This window comes from Symphalangus syndactylus, chromosome 7, assembly GCF_028878055.3.
Source record: "Symphalangus syndactylus isolate Jambi chromosome 7, NHGRI_mSymSyn1-v2.1_pri, whole genome shotgun sequence".
NCBI classification, from domain to species: domain Eukaryota; kingdom Metazoa; phylum Chordata; class Mammalia; order Primates; family Hylobatidae; genus Symphalangus; species Symphalangus syndactylus.
In genome coordinates this window covers 16971300-16995191 of record NC_072429.2, presented here as the reverse complement: position 1 = coordinate 16995191, position 23892 = coordinate 16971300, and the positions used below count along the sequence as shown (strand labels likewise).

Here is a 23892-nt window from a genome sequence, read left to right as displayed (position 1 = left end):
TCAGGGAAAGCTAAACAGCCTTTCTCACGAACATATGTGAAAGTGGTTTGTCAACTGTTAAGTAAGTTGCCTGATTATAACATGAAATTTTGCATATGCATGAGCTGTTTTTTCTTTTTATTTATTTATTATTTTTCTTTTTTTAAATTATATCTTAAGTTCTAGGGTACATGTGCACAACGTACACATTTGTTACATAGGTATACATGTGCCATGTTGGTTTGCTGCACCCATCAACTCATCATTTACATTAGGTATTTCTCCTAATGCTATCCCTCCCCCCACCTCCAACCCCCGACAGGCCCCGGTGTGTGATGTTCCCCACCCTGTGTCCATGTGTTCTCATTGTTCAGCTCCCACCTATGAGTGAGAACATGCAGTGTTTGGTTTTCTCTCCTTGTGATAGTTTGCTTAGAATGTTGGTTTCCAGCTTCATTCATGTCCCTGCAAAGGACATGAACTCATCCTTCTTTATGGCTGCGTAGTATTCCATGGTGTATATGTGCCACATTTTTTAATCCAGTCTATCATTGATGGACATTTGGGTTGGTTCCAAATCTTTACTATTGTGAATAGTGCCGCAATAAACAATACGTGTGCATGTGTCTTTATAGTAGCATGATTTATAATCCTTTGGGTATATACCCAGTAATGGGATCCCTGGGTCAAATGGTATTTCTGGTTCTAGATCCTTGAGGAATCACCACACTGTCTTCCACAATGATTGAACTAATTTACACTCCTACCAACAGTGTAAAAGTGTTCCTATTTCTCCACATCCTCTCCAGCATCTGTTGTTTCCTGACTTTTTATTGATCGCCATTCTAACTGGCATGAGATTGTATCTCATTGTGGTTTTGATTTGCATTTGCCTAACGACCAGTGATGATGAGCATTTTTTCATATGTTTGTTGGCTGCATAAATGTCTTCTTTTCAGAAGTGTCTGTTTATATCCTTTGCCCACTTTTTGATGGAGTTGTTTGTTTTTTTCTTGTAAATTTGTTTAAGTTCTTTGTATATTCTGGATATTAGCCGTCTGTCATATGGGTAGATTGCAAAAATTTTCTCCCATTCTGTAGGTTGCCTGTTCACTCTGACGGTAGTTTCTTTTGCTGTGCAGAAGCTCTTTAGTTTAATTAGATCCCATTTGTCTGTTTTGACTTTTGTTGCCATTGCTTTTGGTGTTTTAGTCATGAAATCTTATGCATGAACTTTTAAATAGTTCTCTGTTCCCTTTGCCTATGGAAATATTAGTAAACATTTATTGGGCACCTATTATGTGCTAGGCACTTTGTTAAGTCATGGAGACCCTGAAATTAGTAAGTCAGGCTTCTTCAAGTATTGGCAATGTAGTGGACATGATAAACATGCATCCCAGCAATCAAATCACAGTTGCCTGGGATAAGCAATGATCAGTGATGCAATATCACAGTGGAGGCCTGGAAATGGTTCTTGTGGGAGCAGACAGATTTGAATGACAAACCCTACCTTGGGAGGATCAGTAATTCTTCTCAGAGGAGGTGATGTTTCAAACTAGACATGGAAATGTATTTAAGAAGCCAGGCTAGCCAGGCGTGGCTGAGGTGAGGCTGAGGTGAGAGAATTGCTTGAACCAGGAGGTGGAGCTTGCAGTGAGCCGAGATCTGCACTCCAGCCTGCGCGACAGAATGAGACCCTGTCTCAAAAAAAAAAAAAAAAAAAAAGAGAGAAAGAAAAGAAAAGGAGCCAGTCCTTGGGACAAAAGAGACTCCCGAATTCTAAATACAATCTATGAAATAGAACTTCCAGTGACTCCTGCTACTCTTCAGTATCGTTTATGAAGCCTCTCCTCTGTGCTTGGCCCTGCATTGCTTTTTACTCCACCTCACTTAATACAACAACCCTGCAAAGCATAGGTATTATGATGTTCATTATATAAAAGAGAAAATGAGGCTCAGAAAGGTACAGAAAGTGACTCCAAGTCACACTCTAGATGTTGGGAGGAGGGATCTGACACTCAAGCTGAGGTTCTTGCTGTTGTGCTGTGCCCACACATGAATAGCATGTTCGTGGAGAAGAGTAGCTAGTGGATGAAGCCGTGGTTGTGGAGGGGGCCTGATGCATCTGGAGAGGTGGCTTGAAGCTGAATTGTGAAACACCTTGAATGTCAGACCCAGCAGCTTGACGTCATCCTGTATCCAGGGGGATTTTGATGTAGATCATACCTTTTACTCTTAGAGGGCACACAGTGAGTGCCCCAGTAGGTGTACACACTAAGCCATTGGGATCAGATAAAAATATTAAAAGTATTTTATCTCACATGAAGAAATTAAACTTATAAACACTTAATTTAGACTAGCAGATGGATATCATTTATAAATAAATAAGCATCTATTGAGTTTCATGCTTAAAATGAAAAAAAAAATTTTTTCTCCAAGGAGCAGTTTGGAAACTGCTGCTTTTGGCGGTAGGGAGCCACTGAAGTTCTAAAGCAGGGGATTAACATGATTAGATTCACGTTTTAGATAGAGTACTGGGGAAGAAAGGTTAGCTCCTGGAAGATGGGATAGAAAGCGAGAGATGGAGATGGGTGATCAATGGTGAAGCTATCACAATAATCCAGGCAAGAGCTCTTGAACTAAGGTAGTGACGGTGGTACTGGGGAAGAGGAGAGGAAGAAGATAAGGGTTTACAGATGAGGAGATGGCCAGAACTAATTGAATATAGGAGTGGAATTCAAGGAGAGGGCCAAGCCAGGTGATCTGACTCTGGACTTTCTGGTCCATTTGACCTGGCATTGCAAACCAGCATGAGAAATACAGGGGAGTAGTGGGTTTTTATAGTGTATTGGGTTTGGGACATAAAATGTTTGAGGTGTTTATTGGCAGAACCAGATAAAAATGTATAGCAGGCAGTTAGATACAGATTAGGAGTTCAGGAGAATGGAGACACAGTTTTGGTTGAAATTGATCCAAAGAGATATTTGAAGCTATAGCACAAGGTGAGTAATACTATAAAACTCAGAATGAAACCCAGGGAGTCAGCCCATTGAAGGGATGGGTGAAAAAAGGGTCCCACTGAAAGCCGGATTAGGGACATAGGATAACAAGCATAAAGGATTGTCATTCCAGGAACCAGGAAGGAGAGTGTTTCCAGGAACCAGGAAGGAGTGTCAGCAGTATCAGGTGCTACAGGGAGATCATGGGACTGGAAACTGATTAGAGGCATGATATTTTGCAATAGAAAGTCATTGTTAAGTTAGCCAACCCTTTCCCAGAGCTTAACATCTTTCCTAATATCTGGTCCAAAGGCCATTAGAACAAGGGGTCAAGGTTTGAAGTGCATTTGATTTCCTCTTATCTGTTTGTGAATTACCTACATTTGGATTGTCTTTTTCCAGGGTGTAATCCTAGACTGACTTCCCCCATCCATCCTTCAGAATCTGGGGAAAATTTCATACTTTGCTCACAGCAAAGCGTAAGACACTGGTCTTGTCTCCTTCCACCTCCCTTTAAATGGTGTGGAACGAGGCTATCCTGTGCTGTAGACAATTAAGGGAAAAGCTGTGGAGGACGCAGATATTCATTCTTTTAGGTTGAACCGGTAAACTATTTCCTTTGATTGTTAACTCATTATTGGAAATCTGGGAGCCAGATTGCTGGTTGAACCCTTGCCTGAGAGCAAAGATGGCTGTTTCTGTCAAATGCTGAGGCTGACAGTTGCTCAGAGAATGACTTGGGTGGGAGAGCAATTTACTGAATAAACGTGTAGATTTAGAAACTGCATTTGCAAATCCCCTGTAACGAAATATGAACATACCAGATAAGAAGGGTCTAGTTTGCCAGAAGGGTGAAATTTGCCATGCTAACATAATTGTCAGGGATGCTGAGTGCAATTGGGGTGACTAGATGTACTTTGTGATCTTCGTCAAATGTACTTGAGGCAGGCATCACCCCGAAGGAGAATTTGTTTCCTTAATAGAAATAATATATTGCTCACTCATTGGGCTTGTTGTTTATTGTGTCTTTGGGGTGGAAGGAAGATTGAAAAGGACTTCATCAGTAGGCACATATGGTCACTGTCCTTCCAGTCTCTAAACTGGCCCCTCTACCTGGCAGATCTACTCTCCCACATACAGGAGAGACATATAGCCTGCTACAGAGACACATTGATTTCATTCATTAATTTATGTATTCAATAATCACTTTTAAGTATTACTATTTGGCCAAGTTCTATGCTAGGAGACTCTAGTGAAAAAGACAGATGGAGTGTCTTCCTCATGCTGCCCTTATATTATACTGGGGCAGATGGAAAAACATAAAAAAATGAATAAACCAAGTTGTTTCAAATGGTAATAAATGCCAGTGAAGGAATAAGCAAGTGTGTGGCTGAGACAGGGGTGGGGAGGGTGGGGGGGTAGCGGAGTACAGGGTATAGCAGAGTGGTGAGGCTCTGAAGCCACACTGCCTGGGTTTGAATCTCAGTGACTGTGACCTTGGGCAAAGTCACTTCACCTCTGGGCCTTAGTTTCTTGGTCTAAAGTGGGGATTACCTCAGAGTGTTATTGTGAGGGTTCTGAAAATGTGATATTTATTTATTTATTTATATTTATATTTTGGAGGTGGAGTCTCACTCTGTTGCCCAGGCTGGAGTACAATGGCACAATCTCGACTCACTGCAGCCTCTGCCTCCTGGGTTCAAGTGATTCTCCTGCCTCAGCCTCCCGAGTAGCTTGGACTACAGGAGTGGACCACCACACCCAGCTAATTTTTGTGTTTTTAGTAGAGATGGGGGTTTTGCCATGTTGGCCAGGCTAGTCTCGAACTCCTGACTTCAGGTGATCTGCCTGCCTCAGCCTCCTAAATTGCTGGGATTACAGGCATGAGCCACTGCTCCTGGCCTTGTAAACTGAGATGTGAAAGATGCAAATGAATCAGCCATGTGAGGGCTGGATGGGAGAAGGAAGTGCAGGGAGGAAAGCTATGAGGAAGTGCTCTCACAGGGTGAAGCTTTTCAGAAAGGTAGAGAAGACTGGTGCTGGGGGATGTAAGGTGAGCATAGGGGAGAACAGGAGAAAGATGAATTTGGAGAGCGAGGCAGAGGCTACCATGCAGGGATTATTCTAGGCATGCTGCAAAGTGCTCAGAGGGCATTTAACTAAAAATGCTTGCATGTCAGATAGCACGTATAATACTTGGGTGACAAGAAGGGTTTGTGTCATGGACCACATGTGTGTCGTAACCTCTACAAGTCTCTTTAGTTACGTCATGTAAGATACATAGTACATAAACTGTCCATTCTTTAATCAGGCTAGATGGAGGATGGACATCCTGTGTTTCCTCAAATCAGTGAGCAATCCCTAGAGTCCTAGCAAGCGCTCAACTCCTTTAAGCATTTTTGTTCTACAGTCACCACACTTACTATTTTTAAGAGCCATTTATGTTTCAGCCACCATGAATTTTTAGTTACAGTTTTGAACAAGTTTATTTTTTAATTTTAAGTATATGATTATAGCTATCACTCTCTCTTTTTTAGAGACAAGGTCTTGCTCTGTTGCACAGGCTAAAGTACAGTGGCATGATCACAGCTCAGTGTAGCCTTGAACTCCTGGGCTCAAGTGATCCTCCTGTTTTGGACTCCCAAGTAGCTAGGACTATTGCCCAGCTAATTTGTAAAAATTTTTGTGGAGATGCAGTCTCACTATGTTGCTGAGGCTGGTCTTGAACTTCTGGCCGCAAGTGATGCTCTTACCTCACCCTCCCAAAATGCTGAGAGTACAGGTGTGAGCCACCACACCCAGCCTTGCCACTTCTCAATGCTGTGTTAATGTATGGGTCTAAAGACCCTGACATGGTTTGGCTGTGTCCACACCCAAATCTCATCTTGAAATGTAACTCCCACAATTCACATGTCCTGGGAGGAGCCCTATGGGAGGTGATAGACTTATGGGGGTGGGTCTTTCCTGTGCTGTTCTCATGATAGTGAATGAGTCTCATGAGATCTGATGGTTTTAAAAACTGTAGTTTTCCTGCACAAGCTCCCTCTTTGCCTGCTGCCATCCATGTAAAAAGTGACTTGCTCCTCCTTGCCTTTCCCCGTGATTGTGAGACTTCCCCAGACACATGGAACGTAAGTCCATCAAACCTCTTTCTTTTGTAAATTGCCCAGTCTTGGCTATGTCTTTATCAGCAGCACGAAAATGGACTAATACAGACCCTTATTCCTCAAAGTAACAGATGCTATAAAAGCCATTTGATGTGATTATTAGCAGGCATTGTGCCCAGGTACATTCTTGTACACAAGTGTACTTTTCCTCAGAATAAGGTTCTTCCAAAGTATAATTTGCTGGGCTAAAGGGTACTAATTATTTTTTTACTGAGTTCCTATCAGATGGACATCCTTTGGGGAAGGGCAAACTTGCATGTCTTGAGTGCCATAGAAGTGATAAAATGAAGAGCTTGCCTATATTTGGGGCCTGGTGTGGTGGCTCAAGCCTGTAATCCCGCAGTTTGGGAGGCCGAGATGGGAGGATCACCTGAGCTCAGGAGTTTCAGACTAGCCTGGGCAACATGGTGAAACCCCATCTCTACAAAAATTAGTCTGGCATGGTGGCACAGCCTGTAGTCCCAGCTACTTGGGAGGCTGAGGCAGGAGAATCACTTGAACCCGGGAGGCAGAAGTTGCAGTGAGCCGAGATTGCACCACTGCACTCCAGCCTGGGAGACAGAGTGAGACCCCATCTCAAAACAAAACAAAAAACAATAACCATATTTTGTGAATGAGCCACAGGTGATAATACTATCATGCTAACAATTAAGAATACCCTAAATAGCATGAGCCACAGCATTTTATTCTGCTGACCTCTGTCTCTTCCTGGAATCACTTTCTTCCCTTGGCTCGCTAACACAGAACACTTTTTGTATTCCTCATACTGTTATTTTCTCTCTGGAGGTCCTAAATGCTTTTTGGTGTCCTCCTTTCACTCGCTTCCCACTCCCTAGCTGAATGCATGCACGCCCGTTGCTTCAGTTATCACTTCTGTGCGGATAACACAGAAATCCAGCCTCACCTCTTCACCAAGTTCCGGATCCATATATCCAATCACTTGATATCTTCTTTTCTAGTATATCAAAGGCAACTCAAAGTTAGCACATCGGGAATCAAACTCATGATTTGCTCTACCTCACTGACCCACAAACGAGCATGTAGCATGAGACAGAAAAGAGGGAGTCGTTCTTGACACCTCATTCTGTTACTCCACGAATGGTCCACAGTCAAATCTCAAACATTTCTCCCTGAAACGTATCTCAATTTATCTATATCTTTCCATCTTTACTGCTAACCTCCTACTCCATGGTCTCACCCTCTCACATGTGGAATACTGTGTTTGCTTCCTCCAGTGGTCTTGCTATATCCATTCTTGCCTTCCTACAGTCTATTCTCTATAAAGGTTTTTGGATTTCCTAAATAGACAATTATAGCATCTATAAATATAGAACATTTTGTACCCCCCTTTCTAATCTTAATTCTTTTTCTCCCTGTCTTACTGTACTGGCTAGGAGTCTAGGTCAGTGTTGAATAGAAATAGTAATACATATTGTGCTTTGGATGTTTATTGTAGATGCTTTTCATCAGTTTAAGGAAGTCAATAATTATGTCAGTTATGAAAAGATAAGAGGTTTAATTGTGATGACTGATGTTTTGAATTTATTTCTACCATTTTAGCTGTGCATCCTCCACACCACCCTGATTTTTCTATCCTTTTTCTCCCTTTCTTTTTTTGGGATTGTTTTCAATTTCCTCATTCCCTTTTTTCCCCTTTATTAGTTTGAAAGTTACATTCTGTATTTAATTATATTAGTGGCTACCTGCATATTTTATCATACATATTTAACTTACTAAAGTCTAAAGTTACATTTTTAACATTTCCGTGAGTAATAAGATTTCAGAAGGCTCTGTCACCTCCTTCTTAAATATCATGCTAGAATTACGCAGCATTTTAGTTTTACTTTCTAAAAATAACTCCACATACTGGATATTATTATTGTTTTAAACAGTTAGTATTTATGTTTTTACCAATAAAAGTTCATCAACACTATTCTACTGTATACTTAAAAATGATTAAGATAGTAAATTTTATGTTATATGTTTTAACCACAATTAAAAAAAGCTCATCACTCTTTCTCTTATCTTAGACTTTCATATTTGCTTACTTTCTTTCTGAAGTTAATCTTGTAGACTTAACTTTAAGAAATTCTGTTGGTAAAATCCCTGAAATTAAATTATCTGATTTTATTCTGAAACTTGAAAGGAAGTTTTTCTAGATATAGACTTATAGCTCATTTTTTGTTTACTGTCATCTACTGTTAATGTTAACTGTTAGTCTTACTATTGTTTCTTTATAGGCATTCTGGTTTTATCTCTCTGGTGGCTTATAAGATCATCTCTTTCTCTTTGATGTTCTGCAGTTTCACCATGATGTACTTAGGAATGATTTTGTTTATGTTGCTAAAAGTTAGTTTTCCTGGATTTGAAGTTTTGAATATTTAATACCAATTCCAAAGCTATTATTCTTGCCTTTTTAAATATTTGCATTTCTCCGTTTATTTTATTATCTCTCTGAAATATCAATCAGCGTATGTTAGACCTCATTATATTCTCTAGTTCTCATAAATTCTCTTTCATATTTTCTATCTTCTTTGTTTTCTTGGTTCATTCTGCCTAATTTCTTTAGGCCCATTTTCCAGCTTACCAAGTTCTCTCTTTAGCTTTGTCTAATATGCTCTTTAACTGACTGTCTGAGTTTTTCTTTCAATTACAATATTATTTTCAAAAACTCCATTTTGTTTTTTCAAATCTAATTTTTTGTTTTTATAATATTTTGTTTCTTGATCATATTTTCAAGCATCTTTTTAATGTTTTGAAGCATGGTGAGTGTGCTGGGTTTGTATACTTTGTTGCATAATTCCAGTAGTGGGAATCTTTGTGGTGTCTCATTCTGTCTCTCTGTTTTGGGTGACCCTGCTTCTTTATGCATTTTGTTGTTTTTATTATTTCCTAAAGCTAATTGTCCTTGGAACTTCATCAGTTTGTATATATTTTAATTAAAGTTTTTTATTTTCCTCCAAAGAAAATCAGAGTTTCCTTCTTTCATTCACCTGGGGCAATACCAACCAGATACCTCATTATTTAAAATTTCTGTTTATGGATACAAGCAAGGAACATGAATTTGGAAAACAAAAACAAAACACAGGTCAGGATTGGCTTGTGGTTAAGAATTCTCACTGGAGATGTGTTTGTGTTTTTCTTCTACACACAGCATCAAAGACCAGGGCATTTCCTTCCTATTTCCTTTTGTGCAATAGGTTTATTTCTTTTCCTCTATTTTGAAGAAGATGCAACAAACTGGGAAACCAGCTTTATATGAGGGTCTCCAATATGCAGGCCCTAGGACTGATCTCATTTCTTCTATTCCCCAGGCAGCCATCAAAATAGAAGTTTAAGGACACAAGGGCTTGGCAGACGCCTTCCGGGTAAAGCTGGCTGCGTTGCTCTGACTTACCCAGAGACCTGCTTTGCTTTGTGTTTGTCCTCTGTGGATTTCGTACTTTCTTGACAGTTTAGTGACTCATACTTAAAATCCAGCTTTGGTAGTTGTTTTCACTGACAGGTTTTCCAGGATATTTTGTTTACCATACTGTCAGAAATGGAAGTCTTTAAACTTCACCCTGCAGCCAGAGTGATCTTTCCACAGTTCAAATCAGATCACAGTACTCTCCTTCTTAAAATCCTCTTATTTCTTTTTATTCTTCTTAGGATGAAGACAAAACCTAATGTGGCCTGCAAGGGTCTCCTGGTCTGGCCCTGTAGCCCCTCTGGTCCCCTTTGACCTGACTTCCCTAGGTGAAAGGAGAAGTCTTTCTCCACTCTGGAACTGGTGGCTTTCATTCAGCTCCTCTGATTCTCTCAGCTCCCTTCTGCTGTGGGGTCTGTGCACTTGCTGTTCCTGCAATCTGGACTGCTCTTCGCTCTCCTTCTCACCTAATTTTCTCTGATTTATCTTTCCTGTGTCCTCTCAAGCATCACTTTCTCAGGGAATCGATCCTTGTATTTTCTGGCTAGGTCAAAGCTCCCTATTTTACCTTTTCATTGCCCACGTATTTTGTGTTTGAAGTACATATCACAGTTTCTGTTTTACATGTATAGATGTCAGTTTTTATTTATTTGTATAAATTCCTTAATTGCACAGTGACTGGTGCATAGTAGATGCTCAGCACCGTCATTGGCACGATAACAAAAACACATTTTTGTTAGTTGAATAACTTATCTTATGGAGACCCTAAGCACACCCACTTTAGCCAAGTAAAAGCTGCTGGTATTAATCTGTTCTCAATTGCTATAAAGAACTACCTGAGCCTGGGTAATTTATGAAGAAAAGAGTAAGTTTAATGGACTCAACAGTTCCACAGGCTGTACAGGAAGCATGGCTGGGAGGCCTCAGGAAACTTACAAACATGGCAGAAGGTGAACGGGAAGCAAGCATGCCTTACCATAGCAGAGCAGCGGGGAGAGGGAGAGAGAGAGTGAGAGAGAACCAAGTGGGAAGTACTACACACTTTTAAACAACCAGATCTTATGAGAACTCACTCACTCTCATGAGAACAGCAAGAAGGAAATCTGCCCCCATGATCCAATCATCTCTTGCCAGGTCCCTCCCCCAACACTGGAAATTACAATTTGACAGGAGATTTGGGCGGGGATGTAGAACCAACCATATCACTGCCCTTCTCCTAGAATTGAGAGTCCACGATTTTTGAGTTTTTATTTATTTCACCCCTCGTGGTTTGCTTCCTGGGCTAACGTGATGGCTCTTTTTACTGGTTCCAGGCCAGGTGTACACAGCTGGGTCAGCAGAGTCTGGTAACTGAAATGTAGCACTGGATTTTAAAGCTCACCTGTTTGGGTCAGGGGCCTTCTTGTTTCATCAACTTTTCCTCCTCTGATATGTTTTAATGTAATATTTTAGTGCCTCTCCATTGTAGTAAGTGTTAGAATGTGACCTCTCCTAAACCCTAGAAGTCCTCACAGGGTGTGTGAAATCCCTTGCACTGGATTGCACCCCAGCCTTTGTCTGCTGTGTGCATCGCATGCCCAGATTTTCTACCTGGATTTTGCCATGGTGTTCCCACTTTGGACGGCATCTGTGGGTTTCTCAGCCTGGAATCTAAAGATGGTGAACAACTTTTCAGTATATGGGTAATTGTCAACTTTTAACAAATTGCTCTTAAAGCCTATAGCCTCCAAAACACCTTTAACTCAGGATTTATTCATCCTTACATTCAGCAACAATGCATGATGTACCTGTCCCATGCACACTGGGCCGTAAAACTTAGTTTCTTTTTTTAAGCACATGAGTTGATAATGAAAGTTTCTATTTCAAAATAAGTTCAAATTCGTGTCTAGTGGTAGAACTTTGGTTTGCATTAGTAATCACGTGTTTATCCAACACATATTGAGTAGGCCACTATGCTAGGTACTAGAAATGTAACAATGAATTGGACAGACTAGTGGAATTGGACAGAGGTGTGAAAGTTTTTAGTGTAGTTGAGAAGAGAGACATGAAGCAGATAATCATGTAGGTGCATGTAAAATCAAGGAGAAATGTGTGTGAGGTGCCCTGGGAGCATGCTATGACGAGATCAGCTTTCATCACAGGGTCAGGAATGCTTCTCTGAGGAAGTACCAGGTCACTAAGCTGTGACCTGAATGATGAGTAGGAGTTGGCAGGTGAAGAGGAGGAAGGCATAGTAGGTGAAAATAAAGCCAGAGTGAGCTCCCTGAGATAGGAGGGAATTTGACCCAAAGGAACTGTGGAAAGTCTAGGGTGGCTGGAATTCAGTGACCAAGGAATAGAATGACCGGACATTGCCTAGAAGGGTAGGAAGGGGTGGCTCTGAAGAGCCTTGAGTGTCAGGCCATGACCTCTAGAAATTATCTTAGGGAAATGGGGACCTGTGACATTATGAAGTATGTACTTGATCTTTGATCCTTTTTCCTGGCATACGTCTCCTAAAATCCTTAGAATCTCCACAAAGTGATGTCTTTTTGCATGCTAATAAGTTGACTGAAGCCTGGAAACCCTTAGGTAGTTTCAGGATGAGGGGTGACCATCTGAAAGAGCAAGGCAGGATTGGAGGGTTGGGACTTTCAGCCCCACCCACAGCCTCCATGGAAGGGAGAGGGTTGAAGTTAACTTGATCACCAATGGCCAATGCTTACATAATAAAGCCTCTATAAAATCACAAAAGGACTGGGTCAGAACCCAGCAATTCCAGACAGCTGAAACTGTGGCACTTCCTGGAAGGTGGCATTCCTGGACAGGGCATGGAAGCTCCGCATACCTTCCTCCCCATTCTTATATCTTTTGTAATAAATATCCTTTATAACAGATCAGTAAATGTGTTTCCCTGAGTTCTGTGAGCAGCTCTAGCAAGTTAATCAAACTCAAGGAGGGAGTTGTGGGAACTCAAATTAATAGCCAGTTGGCCAGAGGCACAGGTAAGACAACCTGGGCTTATGATTGGCATTGGAAATGGGGGGCAGTCCTGGGAACTGAGCCCTCACCCTGTGTGATCTGACTCTCTCCAGGTAGATAATGTTGGGTTTGGACTGAATTAGAGGACACCCAGCTGTGTCCACTGCAAAATTCCTTGCTTGCTTGGTGGTGGGGAGACAGTCTCGCACATTTGTCACAGATGACTTCTGTGTTCGTGGTTGCCGCATGGGAGCAGAGGGAAAATAGCGTGTTTTTTCCACTCAGGAGTGATTAAAGGATTTTCAACAGGAAAATGCTATGATCACATCTGTGTTTTTAGAGAGGTCCCTCTGACCACTATGTAGAAACTGGATTGAAAGAAAATAAGAGAGAGGGGAGGGGCACTGGTTCAGAGACCCCCGCAGGTGAGAGGAGATGGAGGCTTGGTCCTCTATGGTGCTGATGAAGATGAAGAGGGGTAAATGGCTTTTGGAGTGGAATTAATGGGTCTTGATGACTCAATAACTTTCAAGCAATTCAAGATAGCCCCTTCTTAGCCCGGGGCTTTGACTTGGGCACCTATGGGGCCTTTATGCTGTGCTTGGAAACTAGGGGGTGTTTTTTTATTGTCCAAAAACAGGCTTGGTTTTGGACAACACATGTTCTGAAATAGATAGAAATGTTCATTTTCAACTCAGGTGCTTAAAAAAGAAACTAAGTCTTATGGGCCAGTGTGCATGGAACATGTATGTAACGTGTTGTTGCTGAATGTAAGGAAGAACTCTTTGACAATAGAAGCCAGATAAGAATCCTGGAGAATTACCTCAATGGTAAATAGTTTACCTAAAGATGAGGACACAAGGACCCACAGAGGAGTGATCTAAAGGTCTGAATGTCTGTAAATGCTAGTCTGGTTTAGAATTCATTCAGTCCTGTGACCGACACCATTGCTCCTTCTGTTACCCTGTCCTCTGCTGGCAGCCTGGTGGACCCTCGGTCATCCTACTGCTCAAAGAGGTCTCCAGGCACTCAAACCTCAGTGTGTTTGATCTCCACATTCCTTGGGTGTTCCCAAATTTCAAAACAAAGAGTTTTATTGCACATGCATTTTTAAAACTGACAACATTAGTAAGGAAAATGTTAAAAGAAAAAATCACTTAACTACACACACCAAATGTCAGGGCTCTCAGTGGAAGACCCTGGGGTTAATTATCCTTTTCAGGAAGTCATGGAATCAAAGCATGAAGTTCAATGCTCTTGGCATGACCATAGTTTAGAGTAATAATAACTTGGCATTTCTTGGACCATTGTCTCTCTAGCTGCAGTTTATGCCGAAACTGGGAGGCAGGTGAAAAATCAGCATCTTGATTCTGTAATTGTAGAGGGAAAATGGCCTCTAGTTGTATGTGGCCTTCAGTTAGATTCTCCAGCCCCAGCCTTATTCCCACATGAGAATGAGACATTTCAGGAAAGGCTTTGGAGAAATGGGCTGTTGCAGGAAGGAGCTATAAGGCAAGATACACCAAAGAAAGAGTAGATCTCTCTTTTTAAAATTAAATGAAAATTTCACTTGTGCTTAAAAATCAGAATATAAAATAAGTATATATAATGGGCATGTTATACCTAATCCCCTTTTCCAGGAGGTAGCTAAATTATCAATTGAATGTACAGATTTCCAGATTTTATTAGCTTTGCATGTGTATCTGCATAATCATTTGGCAAGCCGTTTTTTTCTGTTATATATTTTTGGTTATATGGAAATCTCCTAGATTGTAAACAAGCAAACAAACAAAAACATTGAGGGAAGAAATGATAAAAGAAGTGGTCAAAATCCAACTTCTTCTTGGCACCCAGACTTTTATACCAACTGGGCCATAGAGAAGGAGCTGGAAGGAGTGTGCTGAATATTAGCTGCTTTTTCAAGTAGATGATGTAATCTATATATTTCTCTGTATGTCTTGGAAGCAGGGAAGAAAGAGAGAAAGAGAGAGAGAGTGTGCATGCGTGTGCTTCTTTCTATCCTTAGGAATATTGTTTTGGAAACATTCAATTTCTAATTATATTGGGGGGAAAAACCCTAAATACCATTTTTCATGCTAATGGAGAAATTTACTTAAGTGCAGAATTACGCAACTTAGTTTTCTTGCCAAATTACATGAAGTGTGCAGCTCCTCTGAATAGAATGAAGGATGGCACGGGCGCACATCACACACTGTTCATAACTTAAAGTTCTTTTCAAGGCTTTTGCCTGCATCTTATTACCTACTTACTATTAATTTATTACACAGGGTTGCCATATTTTAAAAGTAAAGTGAATGTTTCAGATGGATTGTTTTTCTTTCATTTCTCCCATATTGTTAACTTCCATTTTTTTTTATTTAGAACTGTTTATACTTCCATCAGAGGCAGTTTTTCTTCAGTGATTGCATTAATTTTTATGTGTTCATTCTAGACATTTTTCAGACAGAATCTCCACATGTTGAGTTTGTCTTCTTTTCTCTCATCCACAAATCATTCTTTTCTGGTGTTATTTACAGGAAGAAGATATTAGTGAACCTCCTTTGCGATTTGCCCTAAGGAGTGATCCTACCCCAAATGTCAGGCTCTGGAAAAGTAACAGCTCAATAGAAATAATCTTGTCATTGACAAAAGTACTTGGCACCAGGAGCTGATGTGCACCCCGCCTGTTGGCTGCTGGGGGTATTCAATGAAGTACAGCCTACACAGGCACCTCTGTGTAGGTCTCTAGGGCTGCTTGACAGTTGACACTGGCAACACTGTAGTCATCCTAACCCTTCCTTACGTATTCTCTTTCTCATGAGGCTTTGCTCTTTCTCTTCTGACAGAATAAATATTTCCATTTCAACTTTGTTACCCTTTAGAGGATAATTTCTCTGACCACTGTGTACGTGTTTTGTTTTTGTTTTTGGAGACAGTCTCGTTGTGTCACCTAGGCTGGAGTGCAGTGGCTTGATTATGGCTCACTGCAACCTTGACTTCCCGGGCTCAGGTGATCCTCTAGCCTCAGCCTCCCAAATAGCTTGAACCACAGGCATGCACCACCACACCTAGCTAATTTTTGTATTTTTTTGTAGAGGCAGGGATTCTCCATGTTTTCCAGGTTGGCCTTGAACTCCTGGGCTCAAGTGATCCTCCCATTTCAGCCTCCCAAAGTGTTGGGATTACAGGTGTGAGCCACTGCACCCAGCCCTCTGACCATTGCTGAGTAAGACAGCTAACTCTCAGATTCTGTGTCTTAGTCTGCAATTTCTTATTTATTTCAGGTTCATACACCTTGATGGTGGGGAAGAGGTGGGGATGGTGGCAGTGACCTTACAGGAAAGGGGTGAATTAGGAAGGCAACCGTCTCTTTCACGAGTCCTTCGCATGCCTATTTCGTTGACTTAAATGTGCCTGCCTAGTGCACTGAAGGGTCTCATTCTATGAGCAGGATTGGGAAGTGCAAGGATGATCTTCAGACAGACTCAGCCACTGGTTAGCTGGAATTATTCTTGGTCCCAGGTTGTGGGGTGGGAGGGAGAGAGAGAGAGAATACACTTGACTCCTTGACTCTTGTCTTAAAGTATTATGATTTTCCCAGAGTAATCACTCTTTTGAAATCAGGAAAGATTCAATGGTTCTTTTTGTAAAGTCGCTAATTTACACTTATCTGAATAGAGCAAACTATTGGCTCAGGAGAAGGAACACCAGCCAAGTCACCTTGGTTTTAGAGCTTTTTAGAAAAAGGTTAGAGCCAGCCTTCTAGCTTCCCTCCAACAGTCCCATAGCATCATCCCCTGGATAACGGATGCCTCCCTACCCACTGACTTGCTCTTGTTCCTGGAGTCATAAATTATTTAGCTGTCACTTATCTCCCAGGATCTTTTACTAATTTTTACTTATTTATTTATTTTTTTGAGACGGAGTCTCGCTCTGTCTCCCAGGCTGGAGTGCAGTGGCATGATCTCGGCTCTCTGCAAGCTCCACCTCCTGGGTTCACGCCATCCTCCTGCCTCAGCCTTCCGAGTAGCTGGGACTACAGGCGCCCACCACCCTGCCCGACTAATTTTTTTGTATTTTTTTATAGTAGAGATGGGATTTCACTGTGTTAGCCAGGATGGTCTCGATCTCCTGACCTCATGATCTGCCCATCTTGGCCTCCCAAAGTGCTGGGATTACAGGCGTGAGCCACCGCGCCCGGCCCTTTTACTCATTTTTATTTCCAGTGTGGTGCCTGGCATGTAGTAAGTGCTCAGTAAATGGTAGTTGTCTTTATGAAGATGCTGATTTCTTTCTTCTTACAGTTCAGGAAGCAAAAATGAGTGTATCCAGAAGAAAAACTGGATATGATGTAATAATAGCTAACATCTATTGTTCACTATGTACTAGACACTGCTAATGGCTTTATGTGCATTGTTTGATTTTCGAGCAACTTTATGGGGCTAATACAATTTTACTAATGAGAAATCTGAGTCTCAGAGAGATTAGGTACCTTAGCCAAGGTCACCCAACTAATAAGTGACAGAGGAGGGCTAGGATTCTCTATTGCCTCGAACAGGCGGAGAAGGAATCAGAGGGATGGATGCCTATAAATGTGGAAGTGACCGAGATACAGAAAATAAAAGAGGGTCAGGGTGTTAGGAGGCCCTTTCTCCACCCCTGGATTCTCAAGGGAATCTTCCCACTTGCTTTCTGCAGCCTGAGGTTGCTTTGGTTAGATTCTGCTCCCCTGGGATGCTAGCCTGAGGTTGGCATCTCAGTTTTAGGCTGAGGCTTTATGTACCTGCGTGGAAGAGGTGGTACAGAGCATTGTACACAACATATGGGGCTCCATTTGCATTTGGTGAGTGCGCAGCTGTGCATAGTGTCTCCTTAATCACATGCAAGCCGAGCATCGCTATATTTATCCAAGCCCTGGGAGCAGGAGTGCTGGCTGCGGTCGACTTGCATGCCCCAGAACAGTGCCTTGCAGGTTGTTCCAGTTTTCCTGTGGTCACGGCCTTAGGGCCCTTCAATAATTTGTTCCCTGGCAAAATCTGCTGGTTTCTGAAGTATCTTTCCAGGCGTTCTAGGCCAGAAGATATGTTTACATCCTGAAGCTATAACAGAGACCAAGCGCTAAAAAAGAACCTGGGAGCTACATCTGCTGTGCCCTTGACTTCAAGGCCACATTTGAAGAATCACAGACAGATGAGGCATTTTTATTTTCTTTTCAAACTTTTCAAGGGGGGTCCCGCAATGCTTAATCACCCTGCTGTCATCAGGTTACTTCTTCCTTATAATCTAAAACCCTTATGAATTTTTTTCCTTAGTCACTCCTTAATTGAAATATTTCTTTTTATAGCTGGGCATTGGTGGCATGTGTCTGTAGTCCCAGCTACTCAGGAGGCTGAGGCTGGAGGATCACTTGAGTCTGGGAGTGTGAGGCCAGCTTGGGCGACATATTGAGGCCCTGTATCTTACAAAATATTCTTCTTATGCTCAGATCAGAGAGTTCACCCAAATAATCACTTCTGTGCTTAGGAATCGAGAACAAGAATTTCTGATGTTTACTTAATGCTGATTAAATGCCAGCTACAATATTAAGCACTTGAAAAGAATTATCTCATGTTTTTCACCTCAAAATAACCATTTGAATGAGCATTAGGACTCCATTTTATGGAATAAAAGTAAAATTTCAGAAAAGTAATTAACTGAGGCCACACAGCAAGTATATGGAGGAGTCTGGCTTGATAGCAAAGCCCTTTATATGAAATAGATTTTTCTTTTCTTTCTTCTTCCCAGCTGTAGTCATGTCCTGTGACTCTTCCTCCCATTCTCAGCCATTCCTCAGCTAAAAAAAAGTAAATATTTTTAAATATGTATATATATTTTATATATATATTTATATTTTAAGACTTATATCGATAATATATAATTTATGATTTATATTTAAATTTGTATAAACTTATATTTAAATTATAAATTTAAGATTTATATTATATATATGTGTATATATGTGTGTGTGTATATATATATATATATATATATATATATATATAAAATTTTCCCCCATTTTCCTCCTAGAATTGTTTTTTTATCCTTTATAAGACTTAGGCAGGCGCAGGATATATTTTCATCCCTGGACTCAAGTGTGGTGTCAAGACCCTTAACTTGTGACATGAATAGCAGGGAGCAGATTGGATTTCCACTGGAGTGGAGGCCCCTAATCATGGCTTCCTGGGATTTGTGTTATCTGCCTTCCCCTGTTAGATGCTGAGAACATAGAAGAAGAATACCTGGTTCTGGTTCAAGCAATATCATTGGCACAGTCTGTGACCTAGAGCAGATCACTGCTGTCTTTCTCGTGAAAATCAAATTTAGTTTCCTACAAAATTTGAAGTTGAGCAGAGCCTTGGTTTAGTCTTACAGACTAAGAATCTTTTTTCCTTCCAGTTCAGTCACATAATATTTACAAGATGGTGAAGCCAAGTCACTTGCCCTCTCTGGCCCTCAGTCTCTTCATCTGTACAATAAGAGCAAGAACTAAATGCTCACCGCACTTCCCAGCAGCTCTTGGTTTCAAACTCAGGGGGGCTGCAGGAAGAAGCTGGCTCTACTCTGCCAAGTTCTGACTAGTGAGGGTTTGAAACGAAACCAGCCAGGGCTAGTCTAGGCAAAAAGGAGAGTTTATTTTAAAGATATTTGTGCAGCTCATAAAATCCAAAAAAAAGTTAAATAATGAGACACAGAGAAGTTGGGAACCAGGACAGCCTCAGGGATCTCTTCAGCAAGAGCTCATGACCCTTCCCCCTGGAGTGCTGCCATTAAGATAACTTCAAAAAAGCCTGTTTTTATGTTTCTTTCTTAAAAATGACAAATTCCAGAAGGAGAACTGCCAGGGGGCCATTCAGTTATGGAGGGTAGGACTGGACAGGCCAACCAGCAAGAAAGTGTTGGTGGAGCCCAGCCTTGTTGGAGGAGCAGGTGGTTCCCAGGAGGATCTGGGCAGAACCCCCCACCACACACACAGGTACACCCTACAGAAAGAGCCCATGCGTCTGTAAATGCTTGGGCAGCCAGGTCTAGGTGTTAAATGTGGGTGGGACACAGAATGGGCAGGTTCAATACTCTAGAAAAGTAGCAGCCATGGTGATGGAGTTCATTCAGCCTTTTCAGGCAGCTGTGCCTCATGGAAAGAGTAACAGACTTCAAGGCAAAAGGCGTGATGAGTGGACAGTCCATTAGGGATTGCTGGTGGCTGTGGGCACAAAGAAAGACACACGGTGTGATTTCATGGGGAGGCTGACCACCACCATGCTGGATTAGGATCCTCTCTTTTCAGCCAGGTCAAGGACAGGGTACTCTGGTCCCATCTTTTCCACTTTGATGACATCTGGGCAAGTTTCAACCTCTTGAGAGTTTTTCTGTTTCCTTATCTGTGAAGTGGGGATGAGAGCAATGATAATCATGCTACTCTTCCAATGGACAACAGTACGGCAGGCGCTAACATCCGCTGGGGCCAGGCACCCATGCTGAGCACTTCCCATGTGGGTCGATCCTCACAATCCTCTGACACAGTACTGTTATGGTTTACACTTTGCCCAAGGCTTGTAGAAGTTAAGGGGGCAGTAAAGTGTAGAGCAAAGCAGTGTGCAAAGAGACTGAGAGGCTGGGCTCAGGAGCCGACGGCCAGTTTTGAATTCTGGCTCTGACACTCACTGGCCTGGTGTTCTCTGGCATGTTGCGTGAGCTTCATTAACTTGTAAAGTGGGTGTGATGCTAGTGCCTGCCTCATGCTGTGGTTGTGAGGAGTGAGTGATTTCCCACGCATCCAGGAAGGTGCCTGGAGCAGAGCAGTGCTCTGTAATGTTTGCTGTTGTTTGTAATAAAGTGCCTGCCGGGCAGTGGGGATTTGAACCCAAAGCAGATTGACTCTAGAATACATACGCTGTGGCAGTTATCTCTGGTGGTGGAACAAGAAGGCTCAGCAGTGAGCAGTGTAAAAGCCCGGGTAGGGGCGACTTAGCAGAGGGAGCTATGGAGCTAGGGAGAGGAAGAGAATGAGGAGCCCTAGGCACATAGCCACTTCAACACTCCTTGTCTCTGTGACCTCGGGCTGGACCCAGAAGGTCAGCAGCAATTGCTGAGTCCCCATAACCAACGGGAACATTCAGCACTGACTTCACTTACGCTTCTGACTTCAGGAGGGCTTTAGAGAGGGGGTTAGTTAGAAAAAGAAGGAAAGAGAGACAGAGAGTGACTAAGACAGAAAGAGAGTGATGAAATCAGGGGGAGGGTGGGGAGAGAACTAGATATAAAGACATAGAGACCCAAGGAGTGAAAGAGAGTGATTAACATTCAAGAAGATAAACAGAACAGGCACACACTTAGAGCCAGAGAAATGAAATAGAAAGACAGGGAAGAAGGGTGAGGGGAAGGATGGGGATTTTGTAGAGACAGTGCTGAGGGGGCCGTGACTGGCTGGCCTGCTCTGTGGTTGAGGAGCAAACAAACCTGTTAAGCGTGTCATTGCTTTATCTAGGAAGGCACCTTTGCCAAGGCCCGGGCACACTGAGGAGCTTTTTGAGCATGTAGGGCTGTGACAGGAGAGACTCTCTTTATCTGAATTGGAGACAGGAGTGCTCTTCTGTGCATTTCACACTGGATGCCACAGATTAGGCTGCGGATATTTCACGGTTGGTGATAAACGCTTGTTTGGAGAAGCCTTGAGCTGAACAACACTCCTAAGGCTGGGGGAAGGGGTTGATAAGAGGCAGGTTGATGGAGACTGGTTTTACATGAGGGACTGGTTCTATGCAATTTTACACTTGTATATTATTATAGGCATTGAAAGTCCCTAGGAGGATAGCCATTAAAACATCGACAATAGCTAACCTCCCTGGTTGGATTAATGAGGAGTCTCACCTTCTAAGTTATGTATTTCAATTAGGTTTACATGTTTCACAGTGTAGGGACTTTATAATCAGAGAAACAAAGGCTTAAGGTAATAAGTACACTCCTGAAATGAGGGAAGGGGAGGCAATGGCCCCTGACATAAAATGGGTTGTTGGGACTCATCCGACAAGCAGACAATGGGTGGCGGAAATGGCAGTGCATTTGAAAATATTTCTCCTTGATGTTTCTAAGATACTTTGAAAATCTGATGACCACAATCTTTCCTCTGATTGTTGCAGAAGGGTGAAATTATTAATGCCTCCTCAGCTCAGACAAATTTCCTTCCTTTGGGGTTTCCTTGGGGTTTAAAAAAGTACGGCAGAAGGCATATGCCCTGTTAGTTGGTGGGTTTCTGTTGGGTATGGTGGATATGAGGCTTTTCCCCTTGAGAGAATGATGCACGCAGCATCTGCAGAATCCTCTCCTCCTTGAAGTCCCCACCTCCCACTCCTTTTTGTTTTAAATTTTAAATGAAGTTTGTGCCTAGTACACACTTTTAAAGGTATTGTCTGTTAGCTTGAGAAATGACCCAGATATATCTTGTTTCAGGCTTTATGAAGGCAAAGAACAGATGGAGTTTGAAGAATCCATGAGACGGCTCTTTGAATCCATCAACAATCTGATGAAAAGTCAACACAAAACCACCATCCTTTTGCAGGTTGGTTTATGCTACAATAAAATCTGTCTTCTCCTTGGCCATCCAGTAAATAAGAGCATGCTAAGATAATATCTTCTTTTGCTGAAATATGCAAACTTGTGTCCAGTGAAGGTCTGGGCTGGCCACTTGGTTAAAGACCAAGGGCTCCTCAGGACAAGAGAAAACGTATTTATTGTTTGCTACCCATGAAGCTAGCAGTGCCTTCTTTTAAAATAGCTGTGAAATTTTTGTTACCTAGAAGGAAATTAGTCAAACCGGATCCACTTCCAATGGAGAGAACAGTTAATGGTGGCAGTCTCTTAAACTGAGTTTAAGTTTAATTCTCGACAACATAAAGTCAGGGACCCTTTTGGGATTAAAGAGGGCTCCTCAATAAACAAGAGGTACTTTGGAGAGAATGAGTCCTCTCATGTGTGGTCCACGATGCTAATCTGTGAAGACTGCAAATCTTTGAGAAACTGTGAGGCCTATCCCTGTGTTTGGGAAGGAGTTGAGCAGCCAAGAGTCTGAATGAAGAGGCTGTTTCAGGGAGACTTCAGAACTTTCACAGAATGTACTTGCAAGCAGTGGGGGTGCAGGTAGGGGAAGCTGGGAGTGCCTGATGTGATGTGAATAAACGAAGCCCAAACACATTTATCTAAATCAATGAGTTAATGCAGATTGCTGCTGCTGCTTTTTTTTTTTTTTAAATCAATGTTATTCTTTTAGATGCTAATTTAAAGATCCATTATGCCTGGGATGCCCAGGCACTGGTTAGAATGAATGAGGTACTAGTGTTTAGCTAGAATGAAGGTGAGGAAGCAGAGGCGGAAGTCAGCCTGGGGAATGTTTGCTTCTCATGCTATGGGTTCCAGACTGTGCACGTTAGAATCGTGTGAGGATCTTTAATGAATTCTGATGCCTGGTTACAACCACCAGACTTTCTAATTTAGTTGGTATGGAGTGTGACCCAGGCCAGGGGATTTTAAAAATTCCCCAGGTGATTTTACTGTGAAGCAAAGTTTGAGAACCACTCTGCTGATGGCTTCCTTTAATTTAACAAAGAGTGGAAACCTGTGTGTTGGGGAAGGCAACCATCTTATTCATATGTGTCTTCAACACTCAGAATAATCCTGATAATTCTAAAATTTATTCTCCTTAGAATGTGTATCTGTATTTCTTGATCTAACTGAATAACTGAATGTCCTAACACTATTTGGTCTTGTGTAACAAGGTTAGGAACACAAATACCCTCCTATAGAATCCACTAGTAAAAAACCCAAAAAGCTTCTGTTTTATGATGAGGTAAAGGAGGAAGAGGTATAAATGACTAAAAATGATTTAAACCAAACTATGTAACAGGCTTTATATTTCATGCTTCGCATATATTACTTTATTTCACCCTCTCAAAAATCCTCTAAATTACACATTAGGCCTGCCATGTTATAAAAGGGTAAACTGAGGCTCAGAAAGCTGAAACGATGTGCCCAAGGCTACATGCCCACATCTCTCTGGTCAAAAGCCAAAGCTCCTTCTCCTGCAGCAAATCTCAAAGTCTATAGAAGATTCCTTGTGTGGGATTTGCTGACATCACACGGGCTTGACCCCTCTGCCCTCATCATTAAGTTTTCTTCACATGGTACTGCTCTCCATATTAGAATATAACTTTAAATTCTTCTTTGATAACTTTTCAACAGCCATATATATAGGTGGAAAGCATCATTGGTTTTATGAAAATTCCTGAGGCTAAATTTGGCCCTTAGAGCAAATTGAACAAGAGATGAAGCCCCTTTCTATGTCTCT

The 23892-nt window shown here is 41.8% G+C and overlaps 1 protein-coding gene across 5 annotated transcripts in view; it reads left to right on the top strand.

Moving 5' to 3' along the window:
* DOCK2 (dedicator of cytokinesis 2) overlaps positions 1 to 23892 on the top strand; it is a 445548-nt gene that overhangs the window by 88646 nt on the left and 333010 nt on the right. For all 5 annotated transcript variants that reach the window (XM_055285285.2, XM_063642612.1, XM_055285286.2 and 2 more), the window contains one exon: positions 22002 to 22110. In XM_055285285.2, coding sequence (XP_055141260.1) covers positions 22002 to 22110 — 109 coding nt within the window. The remainder of the gene's footprint in view (positions 1 to 22001; positions 22111 to 23892) is intronic.